The sequence below is a fragment of the Oncorhynchus mykiss genome, chromosome 28, assembly GCF_013265735.2.
Source record: "Oncorhynchus mykiss isolate Arlee chromosome 28, USDA_OmykA_1.1, whole genome shotgun sequence".
In the NCBI taxonomy this organism is placed as follows: Eukaryota; Metazoa; Chordata; class Actinopteri; order Salmoniformes; family Salmonidae; genus Oncorhynchus; species Oncorhynchus mykiss.
The window spans coordinates 7,467,521-7,492,568 of record NC_048592.1 but is presented as its reverse complement, the minus strand read 5'-3'; the positions used below and the strand labels follow the sequence as shown (position 1 = coordinate 7,492,568).

Sequence of the window (25,048 nt, the reverse complement as noted above, 5' to 3'; positions counted from 1 at the left end):
TTGTATTGGTCAACATGTGCAAGAAATAAATATTCCAAACCTAGTCTGGGACAGTTGTGGGATGCGATAGATCCCAAATTCAGCACAAGTTGGTTCAATTTCTTTAAGTAAAAATAGATAAGTAAAAAATTGAAGTGACAAGTAATTAAAGAGCAGCAGTAAAATAACAATAGCGAGGCTATATACAGGGGGATACTGGTACAGAGTCGATGTGCGGGGGCACCGGTTAGTCGAGGTAATATGTACATGTAGGTAGAGTTAAAGTGACTATGCATAGATAATAAACGGAGTAGCAGCAGTGTAAAGGGGAGGGGGGTGCAAATAGTTTGGGTAGCCATTTGATTAGCTGTTCAGGAGTCTTATGGATTGGGGGTAGAAGCTGTTAAAAAGCCTTTTGGACCTAGACGTGCTCCGGTACCGCTTGCCGTGCAGTAGCAAAGAGAACAGTCTATGACTAGGGTGGCTGGAGACTTTGATTTTTATGCCTTCCTCTGACACTGCCTGGTAAAGAGGTTCTGGATAGCAGGAAGCTTGGCCCCAGTGATGTACTAGGCTGTACGAACTACCCTCTGTAGGGCCTTGCGGTCAGAGGCCAAGCAGTTGCCATACCAGGCAGTGATGCCTCCAGTCAGTATGCTCTCAATGGTGCAGATGTCAAACTTTTTGAGGATCTGAGGACACATGTCAAATTTCTTTAGTTTCCTGAGGGAGAATAGGCTTTGTCGTGCCCTCTTCACGACTGTCTTGGTGTGTTTGGACCATGATAGTTTGTTGGTGATGTGGACACCGAGGAACTTGAAGCTCTCAACCTGCTCCACTACAGCCCCGTCGATGAGAATGGGGGCGTGCTCAGTCCTCCTTCTCCTGTAGTCCAAAATCATCTCCTTTGTCTTGATCATGTTGAGGGAGAGGTTGTTGTCCTGGCACTGCACGGCCAGGTTTTCCTATAGGCTGTCTCATTGTTGTCAGTGATCAGGCCTACCACTGTTGTGTTATCTGCAAACTTAATGATGGTGTTGGAGTCGTGCCTGGCCATGCAGTCATGAGTGAACAGGGAGTACAGGAGGGGACAGAGCACGCACCCCTGAGGGGCTCCAGTGTTGAGGATCAGCGTGGCGGATGTGTTGTTACCTACCCTTACCACCTGGGGGTGGCCCATCAGGAAGTCCAGGATCCAGTTGCCGAGGGAGGTGTTTAGTCCCAGGGTCCTTAGCTTAGTGATTAGCTTTAAGGACACTATGGTGTTGAACTCTGAGCTGTAGTCAATGAATAGCATTCTCACATAGGTGTTCCTTTTATCCAGGTGGGAAAGGGTAGTGTTGAGTGCAATAGAGATTGCATCATCTGTCGATCTGTTGGGGCGGTATGCAAATTGGAGTGGGTCTAGGGTTTCTGGGATAATGGTGTTGATGTGAGCCATTACCATTCTTTCAAAGCACTTCATGGCTATAGACATGAGTGCTACTGGTCAGTAGTCATTTAGTGTTGTTGGGCACAGATACTATGGTGGTCTGCTTGAAACATGTTGGTATTACAGACTCAGTCAGAGTGAGGTTGAAAATGCCAGTGAAGACACTTGCCATTTGGTCAGCACGTGCTCTGAGTACACGTTCTGGTAATCCGTCTGGCCCTGCGGCCTTGTGAATGTTGACCTGTTAAAAGGTCTTACTCACATCAGCTATGGAGAGCGTGATCACATAGTCGTCTAGAACTGCTGATGCTCTCATGCATGCCTTAGTGTTGCTTGCCTCGAAGCGAGCATAGAAGTGATTTAGCTTGTCTGGTAGGCTTGTGTCACTGGGCAGCTCGCGGCTGTGCTTCTCTTTGTAGTCTGTAATAGTTTGCAAGCCCTGCCACATCCGACGAGCATCGTAGCCGGTGTAGTGCGACTCAATCTTGGTCCTGTATTGACGCTTTGCCTGTTTGATGGTTCGTCGGAGGGCATAGCAGGATTTCTTATAAGCTTCCAGGTTAGAGTCCCGCTCCTTGAAAGCGGCAACTCTACCCTTTAGCTCAGTGCGGATTTTGCCTGTAATCCATGGCTTCTGGTATGTACGTACTGTCACTGTGGGGACGACATCATCGACACACTTATTGATGAAGCCAGTGACTGATGTGATGTACTCAATGCCATCGGAAGAATCCCAGAACATATTCCAGTCTGTGTAGCAAAACAGTCCTGTAGTTTAGCATCTGCTTCATTTGACTTTTTTTTAATTGACCGAGTCACTGGTGCTTCCCTGTTTCTTTATTACAAAAACAACACATTTGGCATTATAGCTTTCATCTAAACAACCCTGGGACCCCATTTAGCAAAAGGTACTAAAAAATACTCTAAACCTTGCTGTGCTAGTCTTGCTCAAAGGTTAGTATTTATACATTTTGAACTTGACAGGAAAGTGTGCATGTCTCCACGCAAATCTCAGACCATGCATACGCACAACTTGTAGTGGAAACTGTTTAGAAACCACATTTTTGGGGGGGAAATCGAGGTGTTTGATGCACAGGAATTATAATAGTGGTAGGCTAATAAAAACATTAAAACGTAGGCCTAATGACAAAAAGCTGCATTTGCCGTTGATAAGGTCATATAGCAGAATGTCGCCTAATATATTTATTTTACTTTCATTATATAGACCTAAATCATAATCATATTGCATGGCATGTCTCTCCTTTTCTGACATGACTGGTTTATTCCAACTCCACAACAAATATTAGGCTAACATTTATTCATCGCTCATTCAATAGCCAACCATGCTCAACTAAATAGACCGGCATAGCCTATGACAGTTGTGCAATATTTGTTAAATAGACAATCAATCTTGCAGAATGAGTCCAGCATTTGGCACTCGCTATAGGCAACATGCATTTTTTTTAAGTCACTGCAAAAGATGAAAACATTCTGCCCACACTTTTCTGTTTTCTTATAGAAATGGCTATGATCCAGTTGCAACATTTCCTAATCATACAGCAAATGGGGGTATTTTTGTTACCATAAAAGGTTAATGGAAGGGGTTTTCCAGGCAGGGTTGTAGCGCTAGTTCACGAGCACACAAATATGATATGGCTGTGATCAATGAAAACATGCATATATGTTGTTTGTGACATTTTGATAAATCCTAGTAATGTGGCCCACGCACGCCAGTTTCTATTATGAAACGTATGCACTGTTGATAAATGAGGTCCATGGAGATTGATGTTGAATATATTTTTGTTGAAAACTTTATTGAAAGTTAGGCTTAAATCTGTTTTGCACAGTGTATGCCAAACAGTGTACGCTTGCATTGACTGCAAGGTAACAAGACAAGTAAAGCCTATGCATTCAAAAAAATCAGCCCCACCACCGTCTTCTGTATCTACTGCAACACCACACTGATAAAACACAACAGGCACGTCATACTAGTGTAACCTCCTATGGCGGAGTCCCAAATGTCTCCCTATTCGCTTTATAGTGCAGTACTTTTTACCAAGGCCCAAAGGGCTTTGGTCAAAAGTAGTTCCCTTTTGAAGTGAAATAGGGTGCTATTTAGGACAAAGTTAAATTAGGTGTAATTTAGAATGCAGTCTGTGGGTGCACTAAAGCCTCTGCCAGGAGTTGTCACTGGGGTAGTGCAGTTGTCCTATAACCACAGGGTTGCTGGCTCATTTTGTCCCACAACAATGTGTACTGTGTGTAAAATCACCCCAAATGTCAAGCAGTGACACATATGAAAGCCTTCTGTGTTTGTTTTCAGTAGAGTTTTAGTAAAAATAAATTAAAGCTTCTAAGTCAAAGGCAAACGTATTCCTCCATGTGGGTATATAAGGTGTGTCTTGCTGTATATATTATTGTTTCTGTCGATGCGTATGATTGTTATTAGAAATGGTATGGGGTTGAAAAGGACTAATTATTAGACAACAAAAAGTGCCAATACTATAATCACATATAGACTTAAATGGACTAAATGCTACTAGCATATGCCAAGCAAAAGAGCAGTGAAAACAAAGTAAGGTACAAACAAGGAAATAACTCACTTTTGTCCATGAGGCATGCTCAAGTGTCTGATTTTTATTGAGCACTTGGCCACTTTGATGAGTTGGTTTTGATATTTCCTTGGAGAATTCACAACAATCGTTTAATGTATGTATTGACCCCAAGAGTGGATGCTAATGGGGATCCAGAGAAATTAACCAAAGTGAGACTCGGAACTACCCACAAAACAGGAAAGTGAATCCAGCCTGTTATGTTCTTTGTGTAAGAGTTCTGTCAAGATATGGTGTTGCCCTTTGTGACTCTGTTCCTCTGTTTTCACAGTGAAGAAAGCCAAGCTGGATGGACCCCAAGGTACGTATAGCTATTCAAAATATTGCCTAGTCAGACCATTACTCTGTTCCAGCTGGCTGATAGGTATTATTAGATAGGTACTGTTTGGCGTAGGACAGAGAATCTTTGACCAACCTTAACCTTTTCGATACTTCCTCAATTCCTGACGTGGAAGATAATCATCGTTTTCTAAACGTTCATGTCTAGTTGCCGGGGGTTTGTTGGAATTAAGAACATGCAACATTATTAAATAAGATAAATGTTTTGCTCCTTGAAGTAATCCAACAATGTGTACATTGCCATCTTGTCTATTTCAAATCTCCTCTCATTGATTGAGACAGGTGGGTGTCCACTCCAAAGTGCTGCATGTCATGATGACCCACCTGCGGACGAATAACAAGTGATGATGGCGGAAGCACTGTTTTGAATCGGATATCGCGTTGAGTAAAGTTAATGGACATGAGTGGAAAACTATAACATTGAAGAATGGTGCAAAACGGGCTAAAGTTGTTAATGAAGATAGGCCTCGGTCTAATAATGCTTCAATCCTTGTTGGAATACATTTCATGGGTAAGGATGTGTTTTTGGGAGATCCTTTTGCAGTCAAGGAGATGGTGGAGGATGCACTGCGAAAGGTGGAGTCAATCAAAGTGACCAGGAGTGATAGGGTGTTAATGTATTGTATGTCCAGAAGAACAAAAGGAAAGTGCATTGTCTCTTGGAATTATTGGTGTGAAGTAGAACGCTTTGACCTTCAGAACAGGCCACCAGTAAAAGGTGTCATCTCTGGTGTCGCGGTGGAAATGGAGGCTGAAAATCTAAAGTACCAGGAATAGTGGAGGCACATTGATTGAACTGTATGGTGAATGAAAGGAAAGAGGAAAGCTTACCGGTGCTATTGCTATTTGATGAAGAATATCCTCTGACACATGAAAAGCTGGTGTATATGAGATACACAGTGAGAGCTTATGTGAACAGACCTTTGCAGTGTCTTAAATGTAAAAAGTTTGTCCAGACGGAATAAATATGTTGTGGAAGAGTCAGTAAATACACTGTGCCGCAATTGTGGGAACCCCGTTCCCGAGTTCCAGGAGTGCCCTTTAAGGGTGAAGGAGATCAAAGTAGCAAGAATCTGGGTTATCCACCAGGTCTCCTATACAGAAACAGTGCAAATTGCGGAACCAGCAAGTTCAAATGAGGAAGAAATGGCAATGGATACGCCGCAGCCTGCAGAAAGTGTTGTTCATCAGTTGAGGGATCCTGAAGTACTGAATGTGAAGAAGCTGAATTTTGTTGCATTTATTGCGCAGGTGATAAATTGTACAAGTAAAAAGAAATTGAAGAAACTTGACATTATTGTGAATGCAGCAAAAACGTTTCTGGATCTCCAAGACTTTATTGCCGAAACCTTGTGGGGAATATTGTCTGTACTTCCCTCAAGCCCCAAAGCCTGTAGGGATTGGAGCAGACACTTGAATCTGACTAAAGGGGTATTTCCCCATTTCCCTGTGTTTTTCTGGATTAAAATTCCCCAGTTTTCACCTCAAACAGTAGGTGGTAGCATGCACCTCTAACAAATGTTTTTTCGGACCACCATAATGCCATAGAAGACACTCGCCTGTCTTGATCAATGAGAGAAGATTTGAAATAGACAAGATGACGGTGTGTACATTTTTTGATTATTTCATGGAGCATTTTTATTTAATAACAGATAATTTTCTAAACGCAAACAAACCCCTTGAAACTAGACATGGACGTTTAGAATTGTCGGGAATTGAAGAAGTATCGTTAAGGTTGGTTGAAAAATTTCTCTGCTATACCAAACAGTACCTAACCTGTAACGTCTAATGGAGCATCTCATTAGCCCATTCAAATCTGCTAGCTAAGGTAAGTGCTGCTGAGAACCTAGAAATAGAATGGACAAAACATACACAACTGGATTCGATCAAACTTGCTTGCTATGTCTTATAGGTACAGGAGTTTACCTGAACGTGTGAGGCTGTAACCCAAATTTAGACACATTTTATGAATGATTTAATTTATTAATAAAAAAGGGTCTAAGGGCATTCCATTATGAAAGCTTACGAGGAGTCATGGTCAATGACTGTATTGATTTTGATTTTATTTGGATCTCTTTTAGTCCCCATTTGGACTAATCTTCCAAGAGTCCTTAAACATTAAAATACAATCACATTTTCACATATTTCACACTATTACAAACATGCATAATGACCCAATAAATACTCAAACTAAAAAAGATTGATTCTTCATCTACTATAGTCCCACAACATTTCTATATACTATATTTAAATTGTTTTAAAATAATGTTTACATTTATATATTGAAAGGTTTCTAGTTTGCTCAGTTAATTTATTCAATTTCTGTATTGCTCTAAATTGAAATGTTATTTTGCCTATTTCTCTTTTCTGTCTGGATAACGCATAGATGGTGGACAATCTATTCCTAGTATTTACGGAATGTCTGTCTCTTACCAACTGAATACCGTTGTGAATAGAACTTGGGCTTTTTAAATGATTTATATTATAAAATAAAATAAGCATGTTTTTTTTTCAATTACCTTGTCGATTGATGACCAACCAAGAACACTGCGCATGACTGCAACAGAAGAACCATATCTCCACCTTAAAACAATCCTTGCTGCTTTATTCTGTGCATTCTGCAGTCTCCTAACTTCACTTGATGATGCATTTCCCCAGACCACCGAACAGTAGTTCACCTGACTCTCAATTAATGCTTGTGTTATTTGCTGAATAATTTTTCCTGGTAAATATTTAGCTATCCTTCTGATTATGCATGCTGTTTTAATTTTTTTTTTTTTTTTAACATAGATTAGTTATTTGAGACGACCATGATAAACAGTTGTCTAGCTGCACTCCCAATAATTTGGTTTCTGCCACTTCCTCAATTTGTACTCCTCCCATACTTAATTGTATCCCATGCTGTTTTGGCCTTTTCCTAGTTGAACAGACCAACATAACTTTGGTTTTCTTGGTGTTTAAAACAAGTTTGTTTTGGCAAACCCACTTTCTGATATTCTTCAAAATCTCCTTGTTAAGTCTGCTGTACCTGTTGAACCGATTGTCTTGCTGCATAAATTGTAGTATCATTTGCAAATATAGTAGATTGAGTTTCAACAAAGGCATAAGGAAGGTCGTTGGTATATATTAAATAAAGAAGTGGCCCAAGGCAGCTGCCCTGCGGTATTCCACAGTTTAACACATTAGGGGAAGAAAATGAACCATTGATATAGGTGGACTGTTTCCTGTCAGTTAGATAGGACTGTACCCAATTCAATGCTACCTCCTTAAAACCATAATGCATTCATTTAGTCAATTATTTCATGATCCACTAAATCAAATGCTGCACTGAAATCTAAAAATAGTACACCTACAAATTTGCCATTATCCATAGCATTGAGCCACTGGTCAGTCATGTCAACCAATGCAGTGGTAGTGGAATGGTTTTTGCGATAAGCATGCTGATTGGCTGTAATCAGATCATTATTTTCCATGTACTCCCACATTTGTCTACTCACAATTACCCTCCAATATCTTACTGAGTGTAAGCTGTAAACGGTTCTGAATGAAGAAGTGCTGTTTGCATTGCTATGAAATCCAGTTTTAAGATGCTAACCCCCTACCCAAATCGAACATTAATATGAATGGAAATGTTTTGTTCTGGCTTTGCACGCAAGCACATGTTTCCTCTACTTCCCATCTGGGGAAGCATGGTGCCCATAATGCGAGGCTGATTAGCTAGACAAACTGGTGTGAACAAACAGGTGTACAAGGGTGTGAAACAAACGGGTGTGCACGTGAAGTGAGAAGACAGCATGCAATCCATGTTTGGTTTTGAGGTAGCATCTAAAAACCGGATTTCATAATTTCCTGTTCACTGCTCGGTAATGCAAATAGCTCCTCACCAATCAGAACCGTCTACAAATTATGGCTGTAGTTTTGGACGTGGGACATATGCTTCTAGCAAGTACAGTCATTGGACCATGGACCAGACTGGACCATTATCTTGCAAGCTGTCACAATGGAATACCTTAGACCACATCTTTTTAATAAATTAAATAAATCATAAAAGTGTCTAAATTTGGGCTACTGCGGCTATAACTAGGACCTGGTCAGGTCATGTGATCAGAAAAATGTCCTGGCCCTATCTATACATAGTCTGGTCCTACATCTGTAGGTGATTTTGCAACTACAGATACTTTCGACTTGTTTTATTCTTTAAAAAATGTTTAGTTAAATATTTATTTGTATTATAATCATTGTATAATCCCAGCCAATATCAGTTTTTGGTTCCAGATTAAATTAACAAAGTATTTCTGTTGCTGAAAGTATGATATTTAACAAACAAAACCCCCTTCTGTCATTACCATCAGATCATACAACCATCAATTTTTGTTTAAAACTGAATCAAAACCACAATGGGTTGTGATTTTATTATTTATTTAACCTTTATTTAACTAGGCAAGTCAGTTAAAACAAATTCTTATTTACAATGAAGACCTACACCGGCCAAACCCGGACGGTGCTGGGCCAATTGTGCGCTGCCCTATGGGACTCCAAATCACGGCCGGTTGTCATACAACCAGGGTGTTTGTAGTGATGCCTCTAGCACTGAGATGCAGTGCCTTAGACTGCTGCGCTACATGTACATTTTTACCTCCAATCACCCCAACTACCTCGTACCCCAGTACAGTACACTGACTCGTTACCGGTACTCCTTGTATATAACATGTATATAGCCTCATTATTGTAATTTTGTTTTACTTTTTTCTTATCTACTTGTTAATTTTCTTTATCTGCATTGTTGGGAAGGGGCTCGTAAGTAAGCATTTCATGGTTAATTCTACACTTGTTGTATTCGGCGCATGTGACAAATAACATTTTGATTATTTGGTTTATCTATCTATAGGATTTGGCACTACCGGAAACATTTTTTTTTAATATCCATATTGCATAACTATGTCCGTTTGCTGCCTGTGCTTGAATACCTACATTGAGGCTACCATAACCATTACAACAAGTTACTGCATTGTTTATGTATTTATCATTTTTAACTAACTAGTTATATTGAGGACATGTAAGTGCTTTACACTTGAAGAAGACAGGAGTGTGATATTTAATGTGTAAATATCTATTTTTTTTTAAAAGTGTAGAATGTGGTGGTAATAAAAGGATAATAATAAAAGGATAATGATAAATTGCCATAAATGTTAAAAATAACTTTGGAAATAGGTTTTTACAATATACCATGAAGACGGTAAAATATTATGTGATGAGCAGTATTGAGAAGGCAAAAGTTTGTATGGTTGGGAATTGCCAGGGACCTCATGATATGATATTACCACACAGGTGCGAATGCGATATGTATGGTGATTCGATACTGTGATGTGTTCCAAACATATTACCCATATGTCTGCTGCAGAGGGACAAGAGGCATGAGAAAATGAGTTTTGGTCAATAATGGTAGTGCAGAAAACAAATTGGCTCATTTTTTAAAAAGGAGGATAGAGAACAAGCTATGAAGGAAAAATGAAGGAAAATTTGATTTTTGGTACAGTCAACTAGCGTAAAATAATATTTTCAATATTGTCTAAAATAATATTGCGAATGTCAAATAATATCCCAATATGTAACTGTATTGATTTCCCCCATCACTACTACTTCTCATATCCTTGTTCTCCACTGTCACTTCCCAGATCTTATGTGACTTGATGTGTAAAATGTTGAAAAAGCACTATAATGGATCACTTTGTTCAGTGTGATGGTAATGAAGCAAAACTGTGAAAACTATTCTGTAGAAAATAATATATATTAGTGCTTATTCACATATATTTGCCTCTTTTTTTTCTCATCAGGTACATTAAATATGTAAGAATTATCAAAATGTTTAATACATAGCTGAAGTTCAAAAGTCAGGGTGTGAGACAACTGCCGTGTCAAAGTAAAACAGTCCAATCCAGAAATGAAATGCTCTTGGAAAAAAAAAAAAACAAACATATATTTGAAGAAAAAAAAAGACTTAAAAAAGCCGGTAGTTGCCCCTGTATATTTCAGAAACTTTTCGGACTGTAGTTCTTAAAACGGTAACAGACGAACGGCGGTCTCGAGGTCAGGCCAGGCAGGGGTTCAGCAACCAAATCCGAGTCCAAACAGGGGATACCATGTGTGTGACGCCTGTTTGACCGAGTGTATCCCCCCCACACACACACACACACACACAATCGACCTGTCTCTACCTACAGTGTATCCGGAAAGTATTCAGACCCCTTCACCTTTTCCACATTTTGTTATGTTACAGCCTTATTCTATAATGGATTAAATACATGTTTTTCCTCATCAATCTACACACAATACCCCATAATGACAAAGCAAAAACAGGTTTGTAGAATTGTTTGCAAATGTATTAAAGATAAAAACGGATGCATAAGTATTCAGACCTTTTGTTATAAGACTCAAAATTGAGCTTCGGTGCATGCTGTTTCCATTGATCATCATTTGAGTCCACCTGTGGTAAATTCAAGATTCTCTGGTCTGATGAAACCAATATTGATCTCTTTGGCCTGAATGCCAAGCGTCCCGTCTGGGGGAAACCTGGCACCCTCCCTACGGTGAAGCTTGGTGGTGGCAGCATCATGCTGTGGGGATGTTTTTTAGCAGCAGGTATTTTGGTATTTGGTATTTTATTAGGATCCCCATTAGCTGTTGCAAAATCAGCAGCTACTCTTCCTGGGGTCCACACAAAACATGAAACATAATACAGAATGACATTATGCAGGACATCATTAGACAAGAGCAGCTCAAGGAGAGAACTACATACATTTTTAAAAAGGCACACGTAGCCTACATATCAATTCATACACACAAACTATAGGTCAAATAGGGAAGAGGCGTTGTGCCACGAGGTGTTGCTTTATCTGTTTTTGAAACCAGGTTTTCTGTTTATTTGAGCAATATGAGATTGAAGGAAGTTCCATGCAATAAGGGCTCTATATAATACTCTGTGTTTTCTTGAATTTGTTCTGGATTTGGGGACTACGAAAAGACTCCTGGTGGCATATCTGGTGGATAAGTGTGTGTGTGTCAGAGCTGTGTGTAAGTTGACTATGCAAACAATTTGGGATATTCAACACAAGAATGTTTCTAATGAAAAGAAGTGATGCAGTCAGTCTCTCCTCAACTCTTAGCCAAGAGAGACTGGCATGCATAGTATTTATATCAGCCCTCTGATTACAATTAAGAGCATAACGTGCCACTCTGTTCTGGGCCAGACTGGGCTAGACTCCTCCCCATCTTTGCAACCATTGAATATGTATGTTTTGCCCATGACAATTTAAGGTAACGCCAAGTAAATTAGTCTCCTCAACATGTTCAACAGCCACACCATTCATTAGCAGATTCAGCTGAGGTCAAGCACTTAAGGAATGATTTGTACCACATACAATGCTCTTAGTTTTAGAGATGTTCAGGATTAGTTTATTACTGGCCACCCATTCCAAAACAGACTGCAACTCTTTGTTAAGGGATTCAGTGACTTCATTAGCTGTGGTTACTGACACATATATGGTTGAATCATCAGCATACATGGACACACATGCTTTGTTTAATGCCAGTGGCAGGTCATTGGTGAAAAGAGTAGAGGGCGTAGAGAGCTGCCCTGCGGTACACCATACTTTACATGTTTGACTTTAGAGACGCAACTATAAAAAAAAATATATGACTTCTATTAGATGGCTCTGAATCCACAATATGGCAGAGGTTGAAAAGCCATAGCGCTTAAGTTTTTTCAACATCTGGTTATGGTGAATAATATCAACGGCTGCACTGAAATTCAACAGTACAGCTCCCACAATCTTCTTCTTATCAATTTATTTAAACTAATCATCAGTCATTTGTGTCAGTGCAGTACATGTTGAGTGCCCTTCTTTATAAGCATGCTGAAAGTCTGTTGTTAATTTGTTTACAGAGAAATAGCATTGTATTTGGTCAAACACCATTTTTTCCAACAGTTCGCTAAGAGCTGGCAGCAAGCTTATTGGTCTGCTGTTAGAACCAGTAAAGGCCACTTTACCACTCTTGGGTAGCGGAATTACTTTGGCTTCCCTCCAGGCCTGAGGACAAAGACTTTCCTCTAGGCTCAGATTAAAAATATGACAGATAGGAGTGGCTATAGAGTCAGCCACCATTCTCAGTAGCTTTCCATCTAAGTTGTCAATGCCAGAAGGTTTGTCGTTATTGATTGTTAACAATAATATTTCCACCTCTCCCACACTAACTTTACAAAATTCAAACTTGCACTGTTTTTCTTTCATTTGTTTTTTTTATGCATGAATATGTTTACTCCCTGTTTGTTGTGGGCATTTCCTGCCTAAATTGGTCTACTTTGTCAATTAAATAATCATTAAATTATTGGCAACATCAAATAGTTTTGATGAATAAGCCATCTGATTTGATGAAAGATGGAGTTGAATTTGTGTCTCTACCCATAATTTCATTTAAAGTACTTAAGTTTTTCCATCATTCTTAATATCATTGTTATTGGCTTCATAATAAAGTTTCTTATTTTTGTTTAGTCACATAATTTCTCAATTTGCAGAAAGCCAGTTAGACATACAGCCAGACTTATTAGCCACTCCTTTTGCTCTTTCAACCATAGTTTTTCAATTCCTCATCAAACCATGGAGCCTTAACAGTTCTAACAGTCAGTTTCTTAACAGGTGCATGTTTATCAATAATTGGAAGAAGCAATTTCATAAATTCATCAAGTGCAGCGTTTGGATGCTCCTCATTAATCACATCAGACCAACAAATATTTTTAACATCATCCACATCAGTCACAGCAAAATATTTTGTATGATCTGTTGGAACTTTGGCTTTCCTGGATATAGCCACTATATTGTGATCACTGCATCCAATGGGTACGGATACAGCTTTAGATCAAAGTTGTACAGCATTAGTAAAAATGTGATCGAAACATGTGGATGATCTTGTTCCTGTTGTGTTAGCACCGTGGTAGGTTGATTGAATAACCTACAGGTGCTGGTTACAGTAAGGAGCTGACATCTTGATGAAAACCAGTCAATATTCAGGTCTCCAAGAAAGTAGACCTCTTTACATCACATAGACTATCAAGCATTTCACACATAAACTCAGCATAAAATGAAACGATCCTGTCTTTCAAAGATAATTTGTAAAAATCCAAATAACTTCACAGATCTTCATTGTAAAGGGCTTAAACACTTTCCCATGCTTGTTCAATGAACAATGAACAATTAATCAACATGCACCTGTGGAACGATCGTTAAGACACGAACAGCTTACTGACGGTAGGCAATTAAGGTCACAGTTATGAAAACTTAGAGGACACTAAAGAGGCATTTCTACTGACTGGAAAAACCCCAAAAGAAAGATGCCCATGGTCCCTGCTCATCTGCATGAACGTGCCTTAGGCATGCTGCAATGAGGCATGAGGACTGCAGATGTGGACAGGGCAATAAATTGCCATGTCTGTACTGTGAGACGCCTAAGACAGGCTACATGGAGACAGGATGGACAGCTTATCATCCTCGCAGTGGCAGACCACGTGTAACAACACCTGCACAGGATCGGTACATCCGAACATCACACCTGCGGGACAGGTACAGGATGGCAACAACTGCCCGATTTATACCAGGAATGCACAATCCCTCCATCAGTGCTCAGACTGTCCGCAATAGGCTGAGAGAGGCTGGACTGAGGGCTTGTAGGCCTGTTGTATGGCAGGTCCTCACCAGGCATCACCGGCAACAACGTCGCCTATGGGCACAAACCCACCGTCGCTGGACCAGACAGGACTGGCAAAAAGTGCTCTTCACTGACGAGTCGCGGTTTTGTCTCACCAGAGGGGATGTTCGGATTTGCTTTTATAGTCGAAAGAATGAGCGTTACACCGAGGCCTGTACTCTGGAGCGGGATTGATTTGGAGGTGGAGGGTCCGTCACGGTCTGGGGCGGTGTGTCACAGCATCATCGGACTGAGCTTGTTGTCATATGTACACACACACACAGCAACTCCTCCCCCATGAGCATTTCTGTCTCTTCTATAAATGCTATATCCTTGTATTGCTACTGATGTATCATCAAATTAATTATCTTAGTGAGTCTCAAATGGCTAATATATGAATGTTATCTGATGTTAGCAAGTTATTGATTTCATTTACCTTATTTATCAGGCTACATATATTAATATGGGCTATTTTCAGCCCTTTCCAGGGTAGCTTATCAGAGATAGAAATAATTTTGAGAAGATCAGACAAAGCAAGAGAAGAAAAAAAATACATTCAGCAGTTCATTAATAAATTGGTGTGTGTGTGCTGCGGGGTTGAGGCTACGAACCCATAGGCTTGGCTCTCTCATCCCTTCCAGGCTTCTGGGGGAGGGTGGACAATGAGCCTGTCGTAGCGGATGTTCGCAATTTCCCCACGCGCTCTGGCAGCTTTCATGGCTGGGATCAGTTTTTCCTCTTCTGGCACACAGCTTCAGGAAAGTCCTCGTTTAGGAAGATATATGTTCCTCTCAAGTTCTTGGTTCTTTCCAGAACAGCTACCTTGTCCTTGAACCTCAGGAACTTGATCACTGTGGGCCTGGGCAGATCACCTGGGCCGGTGGTTGGTTTTCCAGTCCTGTGGGCGCGCTCCACCTCAATGTTCCTGTTGTCCATCTTCATTTTCTCAGATCATTTTCCTCACTTTGTCCTCAGACTCCATCCAGGTCTCGTGGAGATTTTGCAATTCCGTCCACGGCCATGTTGTTTTTGCCTTGATTGTCCCTCGAGAGAGTCTGATTTATATGTCATTGTTATCATGGGTTCACACACAGAACTGATGTCCTCTCTCAGTGACTTACAGATTGCTGTCATCTTGCTGTTCTCCTGTTTTAACTCGTCGAGCTGACCCTGGGAAAATTGCACACTGTTCTTCAGGACCTGGACCTCTCTGGTCAGGTCATCCATTTTATTAGTAGAATCCACAAGTACTTGGACAAAACTATTTTCTTGTTGTCACAACTGCTTTATAGGTCTCTTTTTGTTTAAAAGATCCTTCACATGTGATGGAGAGACACCACTAGCACTGTCCTCAACGGTACTCCCGCCAGCTTTGGTCTTTATCATGGTAGCTATCAATGTATTTTAGGCTGTTACTCCTCATAGTTCCAGACAGGGCAGGTCACGGGGAAAATTGAAAACAACAAACAGCAGGGATCTAGACCGCCACAAACCTTGGACAATCCGTGGTCCCAGCCACAATGGCTAACATCGTCACGGGCTGTGTTCAAGAACACCTCGCTAGCTTTATGTCCAGCTAGCTAGCAGCTAGGCTAGCTGCAACGCCAAACAGCTCCTCAGAACCGTCCTTGGTTGGCAGGATCACTGGAAAGCAGGATCCAACATAAGAAGCTAGGTAGCTACCAAGAACTTTCCAATATACTTTTAAACGGCAAACTTTCCAAACAAACAAAACCGAGCTCTTCCAGTCACTAGTCAGGATTGAGGGAAAGATGAACAGAGCAATGTACAGAGAGATCCTTGATTAAAACCTGCTCCAGAGCTCTCAGGGCCTCAGACTGGGGCAAAGGTTCACCTTCCAACAGGACAACAACCCTAAGCACACAGCCAAGACAGCATAGGAGTTGCAATCGTTGCAAGTCTCTGAATGTCCTTGAGTGGCCCAGCCAGAGCCCGGACTTGAACCCGATCGAACATCTCTGGAGAGCCCTGAAAATAGCTGTGCAGCGATGCTGCCCCTTGTAGCGTCATACCCAAGAAGACTTGAGGCTCTAATCGGTGCCAAAGTTGCTTCAACAAAGTACTGAGTAAAGGGTCTGAATACTTATGTAAATGTGACATTTCAGTTTTTTATTTTATAAATTTGCACAAATTTCTATAACCCTATTTTTGCTTTGTAATAATGGGGTATTGTCTTTAGATTGAGGGGGAAAAACAATTGTAATACATTTTTGAATAATGCTGTAACGTAACATAAATGTGGAAAAAGTCAAGGGGTCTGAATACTTTCCAAATGCGCTGTATGTAACCACACAGACTTGGATGAAACACCTCATCCGAGTCTGTGTGGTTCCTCCTTCTGAAAATAATATGTGGTACATTTTTCTTGTCCTAATAGGGCTACATATAATATTATGTGCTAAAAAAGAGAAAGTATTTCCTTGTTACTAAAGACAATTCAAAATTCTAGTTTCACCAGGTCAACGGTCAATGGCACAGACAGCAACAGGGAGCTAGGGCGACATGCAGTTAAACATATCCACTACTTTAATCTTGAAATATAACGGACTTTATTCTCAATGTTTACTTTGTTCTCTAAACTACATTTCTAGTTTATTCTCGAAATATTGCCACTTTATTTTCAAAATATTGCCACTTATTCACAGAATTTAATTTAGACTTTATTATCAAAATACTGCCACTTTATTATCAAAATATTGCCACTTATTCACAATTTTATTTCTACTTTATTCTCTATATTGCCACTTTATTCTCGAAATGTTGCCACTTATTCACAATGTAATTTCGACTTTATTGTAGAAATATTGCCACTTTATTCTCAAAATATTGCCACTTTTTAAAAGTACTATCATGTCCCAAAAAAATATCCAAGTACCACCACCTGTCAGAGTTTTATTCGTTTTTTTTTTGTCTTCACTTCAGTAGTGTGTGTAGATTAAAAATAAAAATAAAAATACATAAAAATAAAAAAAACATATATATATATTTAATGCATTTTGAATTGAGGCAAACATTTTTGGAATAAGTCAAGGGGTATTACTTTCTAAAGAAACTCTATTTGTTTCTTGGGCACCACCCTGCAGGGGGGGACCCCTCTCTCATCAAAGGCTATCCCATTGGATAGTGGAGGCTATTATATTGTCTTATAGTAGCAATGGTTTGTAGGGCCTGTGGGCTCATTCCACCAGAGATATGGCTACCTCTCGGGCACTGTTTAAAGAGATTTGCGATACTGCATGTTGGGCCACTCCTCATACATTTGAGGTTTTACAGACTAGACATCACTGCACTTCTTTGGCGCATTTTGTCCTCAGTGTCGGAGCCTCTGATGGGTGATGCTGTTGGGACGACCCTGGCTTTGAAGAGCGTCTGCAATATGATAGTTGGCCTATTCCCCATATGTGATACATCAGGGAAAAAAGTATTTGAAAGAGAACTTAAGGTTACTTTTGTAAGCCCGGTTCTCTGATAATATGAGTGCGATATATCACCGCATTTCCCTGCTCGCAAGAGCACAAGGAATAGAGGCATGCCTTACAAAGAGGAAAGGCGTCACCTCTTTCGCCATTCGATCTGTCTGTCTCCGACAGACGTTGTGTGATTGGTTCTTCGTGTAGTGATTCACCTGGAGCGAATCCCCATATGTGGTACAGTACCAGTCAAAAGTTTGGACACACCGACTCATTCAAAGGTTTTTCTTTATTTTCACTATTTTCTACGTTGTAGAATAATCAAAACGATGAAATAACACATGCAGTAACCAAAAAAGCATTCAACTAATAAACAAATATATTTGAGATTCTACAAAGGAGCCACCATTTGCCTTGACAGCTTTGCACACTCTTGGCATTCTCTCAAAAAGCTTAATGAGGAATGCTTTTCCAACAGTCTTGAAGGAGTTCCCACATATGCTGAGCACTTGTTGGATGCTTTTCCTTCACTCTGTGGTCCAACTCATCCGAAACCATCTCAATTGGGTTGAGGTTGGTGATTGTGGAGGCCAGGTCATCTGATGCAGCACTCCATCACTCTCCTTCTTGGTCAAATAGCCATTACACAGCCTGGAGGTGTGTTGGGTCATTGTCCTGTTAAAATAACAAATGATAGTCCCCATTAAGCGCAAACCAGATGGGATGGCGTATCGCTGCAGAATGCTGTGGTAGCCATGCTGGTTAAGTGTGCCTTGCATTCTAAACAAATCACAGACAGTGTCACCAGCAAAGCACCATCACACCTCCTCCTCCTTGCTTAATGGTGGGAACCACACATGCAGAGATCGTCTGTCCACCTACTCTGCGTCTCACAAAGACACAGCGGTTGGAACCAAAAATATCACATTTTGACTGATCAGACCAAAGGCTAGATTTCTACCAGTCTAATGTCCATTGCTCGTGTTTCTTGGCCCAAGCAAATCTTTTCCTTTTTAGTAGTGTTTTTTTTTCTTCAGCAATTCCACCATGAATGCCTGATTCACGCAGTCTCTTCTGAACAGTTGATGTTAAGATGTGTCAGTTACTTGAACTCTGAAGCATTTATTTGGGATGCAATTTCTGAGGCTGGTAACTCTCTTATGACCGTATCCTCTGCATCAGAGGTAAGTCTGGGTCCTTTCCTGTGGCATTCGTCGTGAGAGCCAGTTTCATCACAGCGCTTTATGTTTTTTGCGACTGCACTTGGAATAAACTGTAAAAGTTCTTGGTCTTTTACCAAATAGGGCTATCTTCTGTATACCACCCCTACCTTGTCACAACACAACTAATTGGTTCAAACGCATTAAGAAGTCAAGAAATTCCACAAATTAACTTTTAACAAGGCACACCTGTTAATTGAAATGCATTCCATTCCACCTCATGAAGCTGGTTGAGAGAATTCCAAGAGTGTGCAAAGCTGTCATCAAGGCAAAGGGTGGCTACTTTGAAGAGTCTCATAAAAAATATTAAATAACATATAATATATTTTTGTTTACTACATGATTCCATATGTGTTATTTCATAGTTTTGATGTCTTCACTATTATTATACAATGTAGAAAATAGTAAAACATTTAGAAAATGAGTAGGTGGGTTCAAGCTTTTGACTGGAACTGTACATTTCACTCATATTATCAGAGAACCGGAGTTGTGAAAGTAACTTTGTTTTTTTCTTTCTCCCTCACATAGAAGTTCAGTTCTTTCTCTCTCTCTCCTCCTCACAGAGAAGTTCAACACGTACTTGACCCTGAAGGTGCAGAATGTGAAGAGCACCACCATCGCTGTCCGGGGCAGCATGCCCAGTTGGGAGCAGGACTTCATGTTGTGAGTCCTCTCCTTCTCTATCACTCCGTCACCATTCTCTCTATCTGTCTCTCCTTTTATTTGTCACTCCTTCACCCCTCTGAGTACATTTCCTCTTTCATCTCATCTCTCTTTATCCTCCATCTACCTCCTTTTCCCTTCAATTGCTCCCTCATCCATCCTTTCTCCCTTGGTGCCTCGATCACTCCCTCCCTCTCTACATTGGCTTCCTCCCAGCTTCCTTCCAAAGTGCACCTTGATCTCTTACTTACTTCCTTTTACTTTCTTCTCCTACCGTTCCCTCATCTTCGCTCATCTTTCTCTTCCTCTTCTTTCATATAACCTTCTCTTTGGGGACGTTTCCATTTTCAAACTTGAACGGGGCACTTAGTAACAGCCAGTGTGCTGATCAGTGAGTGTGGATGGTGTGTAGTGCAAGCCAGAGGGTCTGCACTAGTTTGACTGGTGTGTAGTCGGCTAATGAGTGTATACTAGCTTGACCGGTGTGTATTATGCAAGTAAAGGTGTACTACATTAGTTTGACTAATGTGAAGTGTGCCAGTGAGTAGGGCTGGGAATTGCCAGGGAACTCTCGATACGATATTATCACGGTACTTAGGTGCTGATACGATATGGGTTACGATTCTTTGAATTCTATATGTATTAATTATTGATACTGCGATTTGATGTTCCAAACATATTGCTCAAATATTTTACAAATCGATACTTGGAGTCTAATGTCGATATAATATCGGCCCAAAATAATATTGCCATATGCAACCGTATACACGTTTTCCCCCCATCACTACCAATGAGTAGTAGTTTGTCGTGTGCCAGTAAGTGTATTAGTTTGACTGGTGTGTATTTTTTTATTTAACTAGGCAAGTCAGTTAAGAACAAATTCTTATTTCCAATGACGGCCTAGGAACAGTGGGTTAACTGCCTGTTCAGGGGCAGAACTCGGGGATTTGAACTTGCAACCTTCCGGTTTTAGCTCTAATGGTTAGAGCCCAACGCTCTAACCACTAGGCTACCCTGCCGCCCCATTATGCTCGCTGGTGGGTTATGAAACGTGTAGCATGCAGCAGCAGGCAGGCTGGCTGACTGCAGATTAGTGTCCGTTGTGGTGTGGTTGCACCACGGAAAGTGTTATGTAAGACTCATATCCCTTTGTCATGGCTCCCAGTCCCTACCCTCAGTTACGGACACTAATCAAAATGGCACTTAAAAGTCACTACCCAGACTGGAAATCCCGCCAAACTCTTAAAAAAAAAAAGAAAGTTCCCACTCTTTCCCTCCAGGCGCTGAATACAATCTCCACCTCCCTCCCTTTACTCTCTAGATGGCACTTCTCTCTCTTACATACACCCACACATATATACAGTTACACACACTTTCATGCTTTGTCTTCCGTTCCCTGCTCTCCTCTCTTGTTCTCGCTCACTTTCTTGTCCCCCCATATTTCTCTGTTTAATAACTCCCTGTTGTCTTGTAAAGGCTGGCTGTTAGATTCTTCCCAGGCTCTCTCGTATAGAGACATGTTTTATTTTTGTTACCATCAGACCCATAAGTAATTAGTGTGAACAAAGCGGTGTACCAGGTGTGTCTGTCTGTCTGGCCCGGCTCCACGAGGGGACAAAAAGGGGCTCAGTTTTTTGTTTTGTGTCCCTATTAAAACATTTGCCAAAAAGTTCAAATGATTGACTAACAGATTCGCGCAAAATCTGTATCTCCGCTGCGCTGTGTCAGTACAATGAGGTTGTTAGGTATGACTCCTTTGGGTTTCCTTAAAAAGCGGGAAAAAACGCTCATCTGAAAATAATGTGATACGCCTTTGCCTGTAATATTTATGAGTGAGGTCAAGTTTACCTTTGAAGCTGCTTCTATCAACTCTGCCCCACCACTCCAGAGTAGCTCCTTAGCTAGCTGTAAAATGAGTTAGTGTTATTAGCCTTAGCCTATTTAGCTAATTTAAACCAGCAAATCTGCCACTGCCATGATGGATATCAGAAAGGGAGAGCGATGAGCAGCAGCATCAAACTGCTGAGCTCCAGCTAGCACCGCATGCAGAGGCTACCCACCCTTCCACAAGCGCAGCTCGGATAATGGCTCCACAACCCCTCCACCTCCGACTGTTGCTGGCAATCTTGGAACAGAGGACCCTGCCCAGGTTAGCATAGAATCATACCCTAGCTGCAGGTTTTCTGTCCAAAACCTTTAATTTAATAACAACTGGTTTGTAGGAAGAGTGGCTGGAATACTCGATTACTGCAGACCTGTCATTTTTTTCCCCATGTAGAAAGTTCTGTGATGGGTCCAATGCTAACGCAGACAAGGCCTTCACCCAAGCTGGGTATTCTAACTTGAAGCATGCTATTGATCGTACCAAAGGATTTGGTTGGCACGCATCAATTAAAGAGCATTTGAAATGCACTGCACTGTGGGGAAAAAACAAGTTCGAAGTGCTATGGGAACATCAGTTTTAACACTTGTTAATGATGGGCAGCTGGAGAGAAATTACATGTTTGTTGGCAATTGTAGACATCATTGAGTTCCTTGTTTCAAACCAGTAACCACTGACGGGGATATTGGACTCGATAGAGTCGAGGGGAGGGGGGGCAGTGGACTTTTTCTGTCTATAATGGATTATACTCTCTGAAAAGACAAGGAAATTGCCGTGGTGTTTAGCACCATACCCCACAATGCCACACGATATTCAACATGAGATCGTAGGGCTCATGAGTGGGTCGTCCACAGCTACATGCAAAAACAAATTTTTCACTTTGACAAACGTGTTCAGTCAGCACAGAAGAAGCATGCTACACCAAAGTAAATCTCAACTAATCCAATTGGTATTTGAGTTGGAGAATGGAATGATTGATTACTTAGAAAGTTCCTCAGAGCATCAAGGAGGCTGCAACTCTTCTGAAAAGGTAAGAAACAATCTAGCTGGTTGGTTTTGATCAGAATCTTGGTGGTATAGCCTGTGGCGTCATTTCCTCCAAAAAATATAGGGTATGGAATGGCAAAATGTACTTTCTTAGCCAGCATAGGTTTTCAACGTTCAATGTTTTGGAAACATGTTTATGGTATGCTGGCATTGCATAATTGATTACGTGGGTCAAATTTATTCCACAGAAGTGTATTGTGCCATATCACAACCTGTTGCTGTATTCATTAGCGGCTTGGATTTCCATGTTTGAAGTGGGCCTTTTAGGCCTATTTGTTTGGCAAGACAGCTGTGCATGGCTGTAGTAGGCTGTAGGCTATGTTTTGGTTATTTGGATATCCATTTGTCTTTTGTGTACTGCGTTTGTTTGCTGTTAATGTAACTAGCCTAAATCTAGATTGTGTCATGCCTTTATCCATCTGATATTTAGTTTACGAGGACTACTACTTGGTACCTCTGTTCTGTTAGAATACCGACAACTGCGACTGAATGAATGCTAAGGCAAGCTTCCATCCAGTATTTGTTTTTTCATGCATTAATAACTAGGCTACTACTTTCAGCATTTACTTTGCATTATTTTGGTAAGGCAGCTGTGTGGGCGGCTGCATTCACATAGGGTAATTCACCTATTATAAACAGATTTTGCACCAACCTGCCACTTCAAAAGCCCTCAATTAATGGTTTTGGGGTCTGCATTTGAACTTTGTTTATTGTGGTATAGTGTGATATAAGAAGAATTTAATATACAGAGGGGAGAACAAGTATTTGATACACTGCCGATTTTGCAGGTTTTCCTACTTACCAAGCATGTAGAGGTCTGTATTTTTTTTTATCATAGGTACACTTCAACTGTGAGAGACGGAATCTAAAACAAAAATCCAGAAAATCACATTTGTATGATTTTTAAGTAATTCATTTGCATTTTATTGCATGACATCATTATTTGATCCCCTATTAACCAGTAAGAATTCCAGCTCACACAGACCTGTTAGTTTTTCTTTAAGAAGCCCTCCTGTTCTCCACTCATTACCTGTATTAACTGCACCTGTTTGAACTCGTTACCTGTATAAAATACACCTGTTATACACACTCAATCAAAGGTCCTGGAGTGGCCTAGCCAGTCTCCAGACCTGAACCTAATAGAAAATAGGAAGGAGCTGAAAGTCCGTATTGCCCAGCGACAGCCCCGAAACCTGAAGGATCTGGAGAAGGTCTGTATGGAGCAGTGGGCCAAAATCCCTGCTGCAGTGTGTGCAAACCTGGTCAAGAACTGCAGGAAACGTATGATCTCTGTAATTGCAAACAAAGGTTTCTGTACCAAGGTTTCTGCTTTTCTGATGTATCAAATACTTATGTCATGCAATAAAATGCTAATTAATTACTTAAAAATCATACAATGTGATTTTCTGGATTTTTGTTTTAGATTCCGTCTCTCACAGTTGAAGTGTACCTATGATTAAAATTACAGACCTCTACATGCTTTGTAAGTAGGAAAACCTGCAAAATCGGCAGTGTATCAAATACTTGTTCTCCCCACTGTATATTCCAATGCAAGAACCCCCCCCCCCCCCCCCCCCCCCAATTGTGCCCCCTTTCATTTGCCCCCTTAGTCACTTTATCCTGGGGCCAGGTCTGGGGTGTATTAACAAAGCTTTGTGTGCATGTGTGTGAGATTAATCTTTACAATCACACAGCACATTTTGATGTCCAACTCTGGGCTGTTTATGCCTCTCTTTAATCTAGTTTATCCTCATCCCGTCCTTCACCCCTCGTCCCCTCCCTCTCTTCTTCCACTCAGTTTATTCCTGTCCTCCTGACACACACACAAGCGTTTCTCTCTCTCTTCCCCATTCTCTCTCCTGCTGTCTTTCCTCCTTTGTATTCTCTCCACTGTACTGTCTTTTCTCTCTTTCATTTGCTCTTGCTCTCTCTCTCTCTCTCTCTCTCTCTCTCTCTTTCTCTCTCTCTCTTTCTCTCTCTTTCTCTCTCTTTCTCTCTCTTTCTCTCTCTCTCTCTCTCTCTCTCTGTCTCTCTCTCTCTCTCTCTCTCTCTCTCTAGTGAGATCAACAGGCTGGACCTGGGGCTGACGGTGGAGGTGTGGAATAAAGGGTTAATATGGGACACCATGGTGGGAACAGTGTGGATCCCCCTGCACAGCATCCGCCAATCAAACGTGGTACACTACACCCCCCCGCCCAAAACTCATACTAGCATACTACTTAGTAAGCTACTATGTGAGCATGTCTCCCTAAGCCAGGGCAAAGCAACTCCTTGGGATAATGAAGTACACCAGCCATGGAATTAGAATTAGTGGAATGAAAAATCAGAATGACTCACTGAGTCCCCACAGAAAGCTCCAGGGATCTGGATGTTCCTAGATCTGTTTGTGCTGTTTTACGAACTCTTTGTGACAATGGCCGTAGAAGAGTTGGTAAGACTGCACAAACAGATCTGGGACTTGACTAATGTTTTTGTATGCAGTACAACAATTGGGATCTAAATAACAAACTAACAATGATAATGAATGGTATATCAGGTCTATGCATTCCATTTCTGTGTAGGAGAGTCCGGGGGACTGGCTGACCCTGGACTCCCAGGCCATCATGGCAGACAACGATATCTGTGGAACCAAAGACCCCACCTTACACCAGGTGCTGCTGGACACACGCTTTGAACTGCCTCTGGGTGAGTAAGGGAGGGAACCA

At 41.0% G+C, this 25,048-nt stretch overlaps 1 protein-coding gene across 1 annotated transcript in view; it reads left to right on the top strand.

Annotated features, from left to right (window-relative positions):
• LOC110508422 (protein unc-13 homolog A) overlaps positions 1–25,048 on the top strand; it is a 92,981-nt gene that overhangs the window by 12,176 nt on the left and 55,757 nt on the right. The window contains exons 2-5 of the mRNA XM_036967078.1: positions 4,295–4,324; positions 19,315–19,414; positions 24,402–24,519; positions 24,905–25,028. Of these exons, the coding sequence (XP_036822973.1) occupies positions 4,295–4,324; positions 19,315–19,414; positions 24,402–24,519; positions 24,905–25,028 (372 nt within the window). The remainder of the gene's footprint in view (positions 1–4,294; positions 4,325–19,314; positions 19,415–24,401; positions 24,520–24,904; positions 25,029–25,048) is intronic.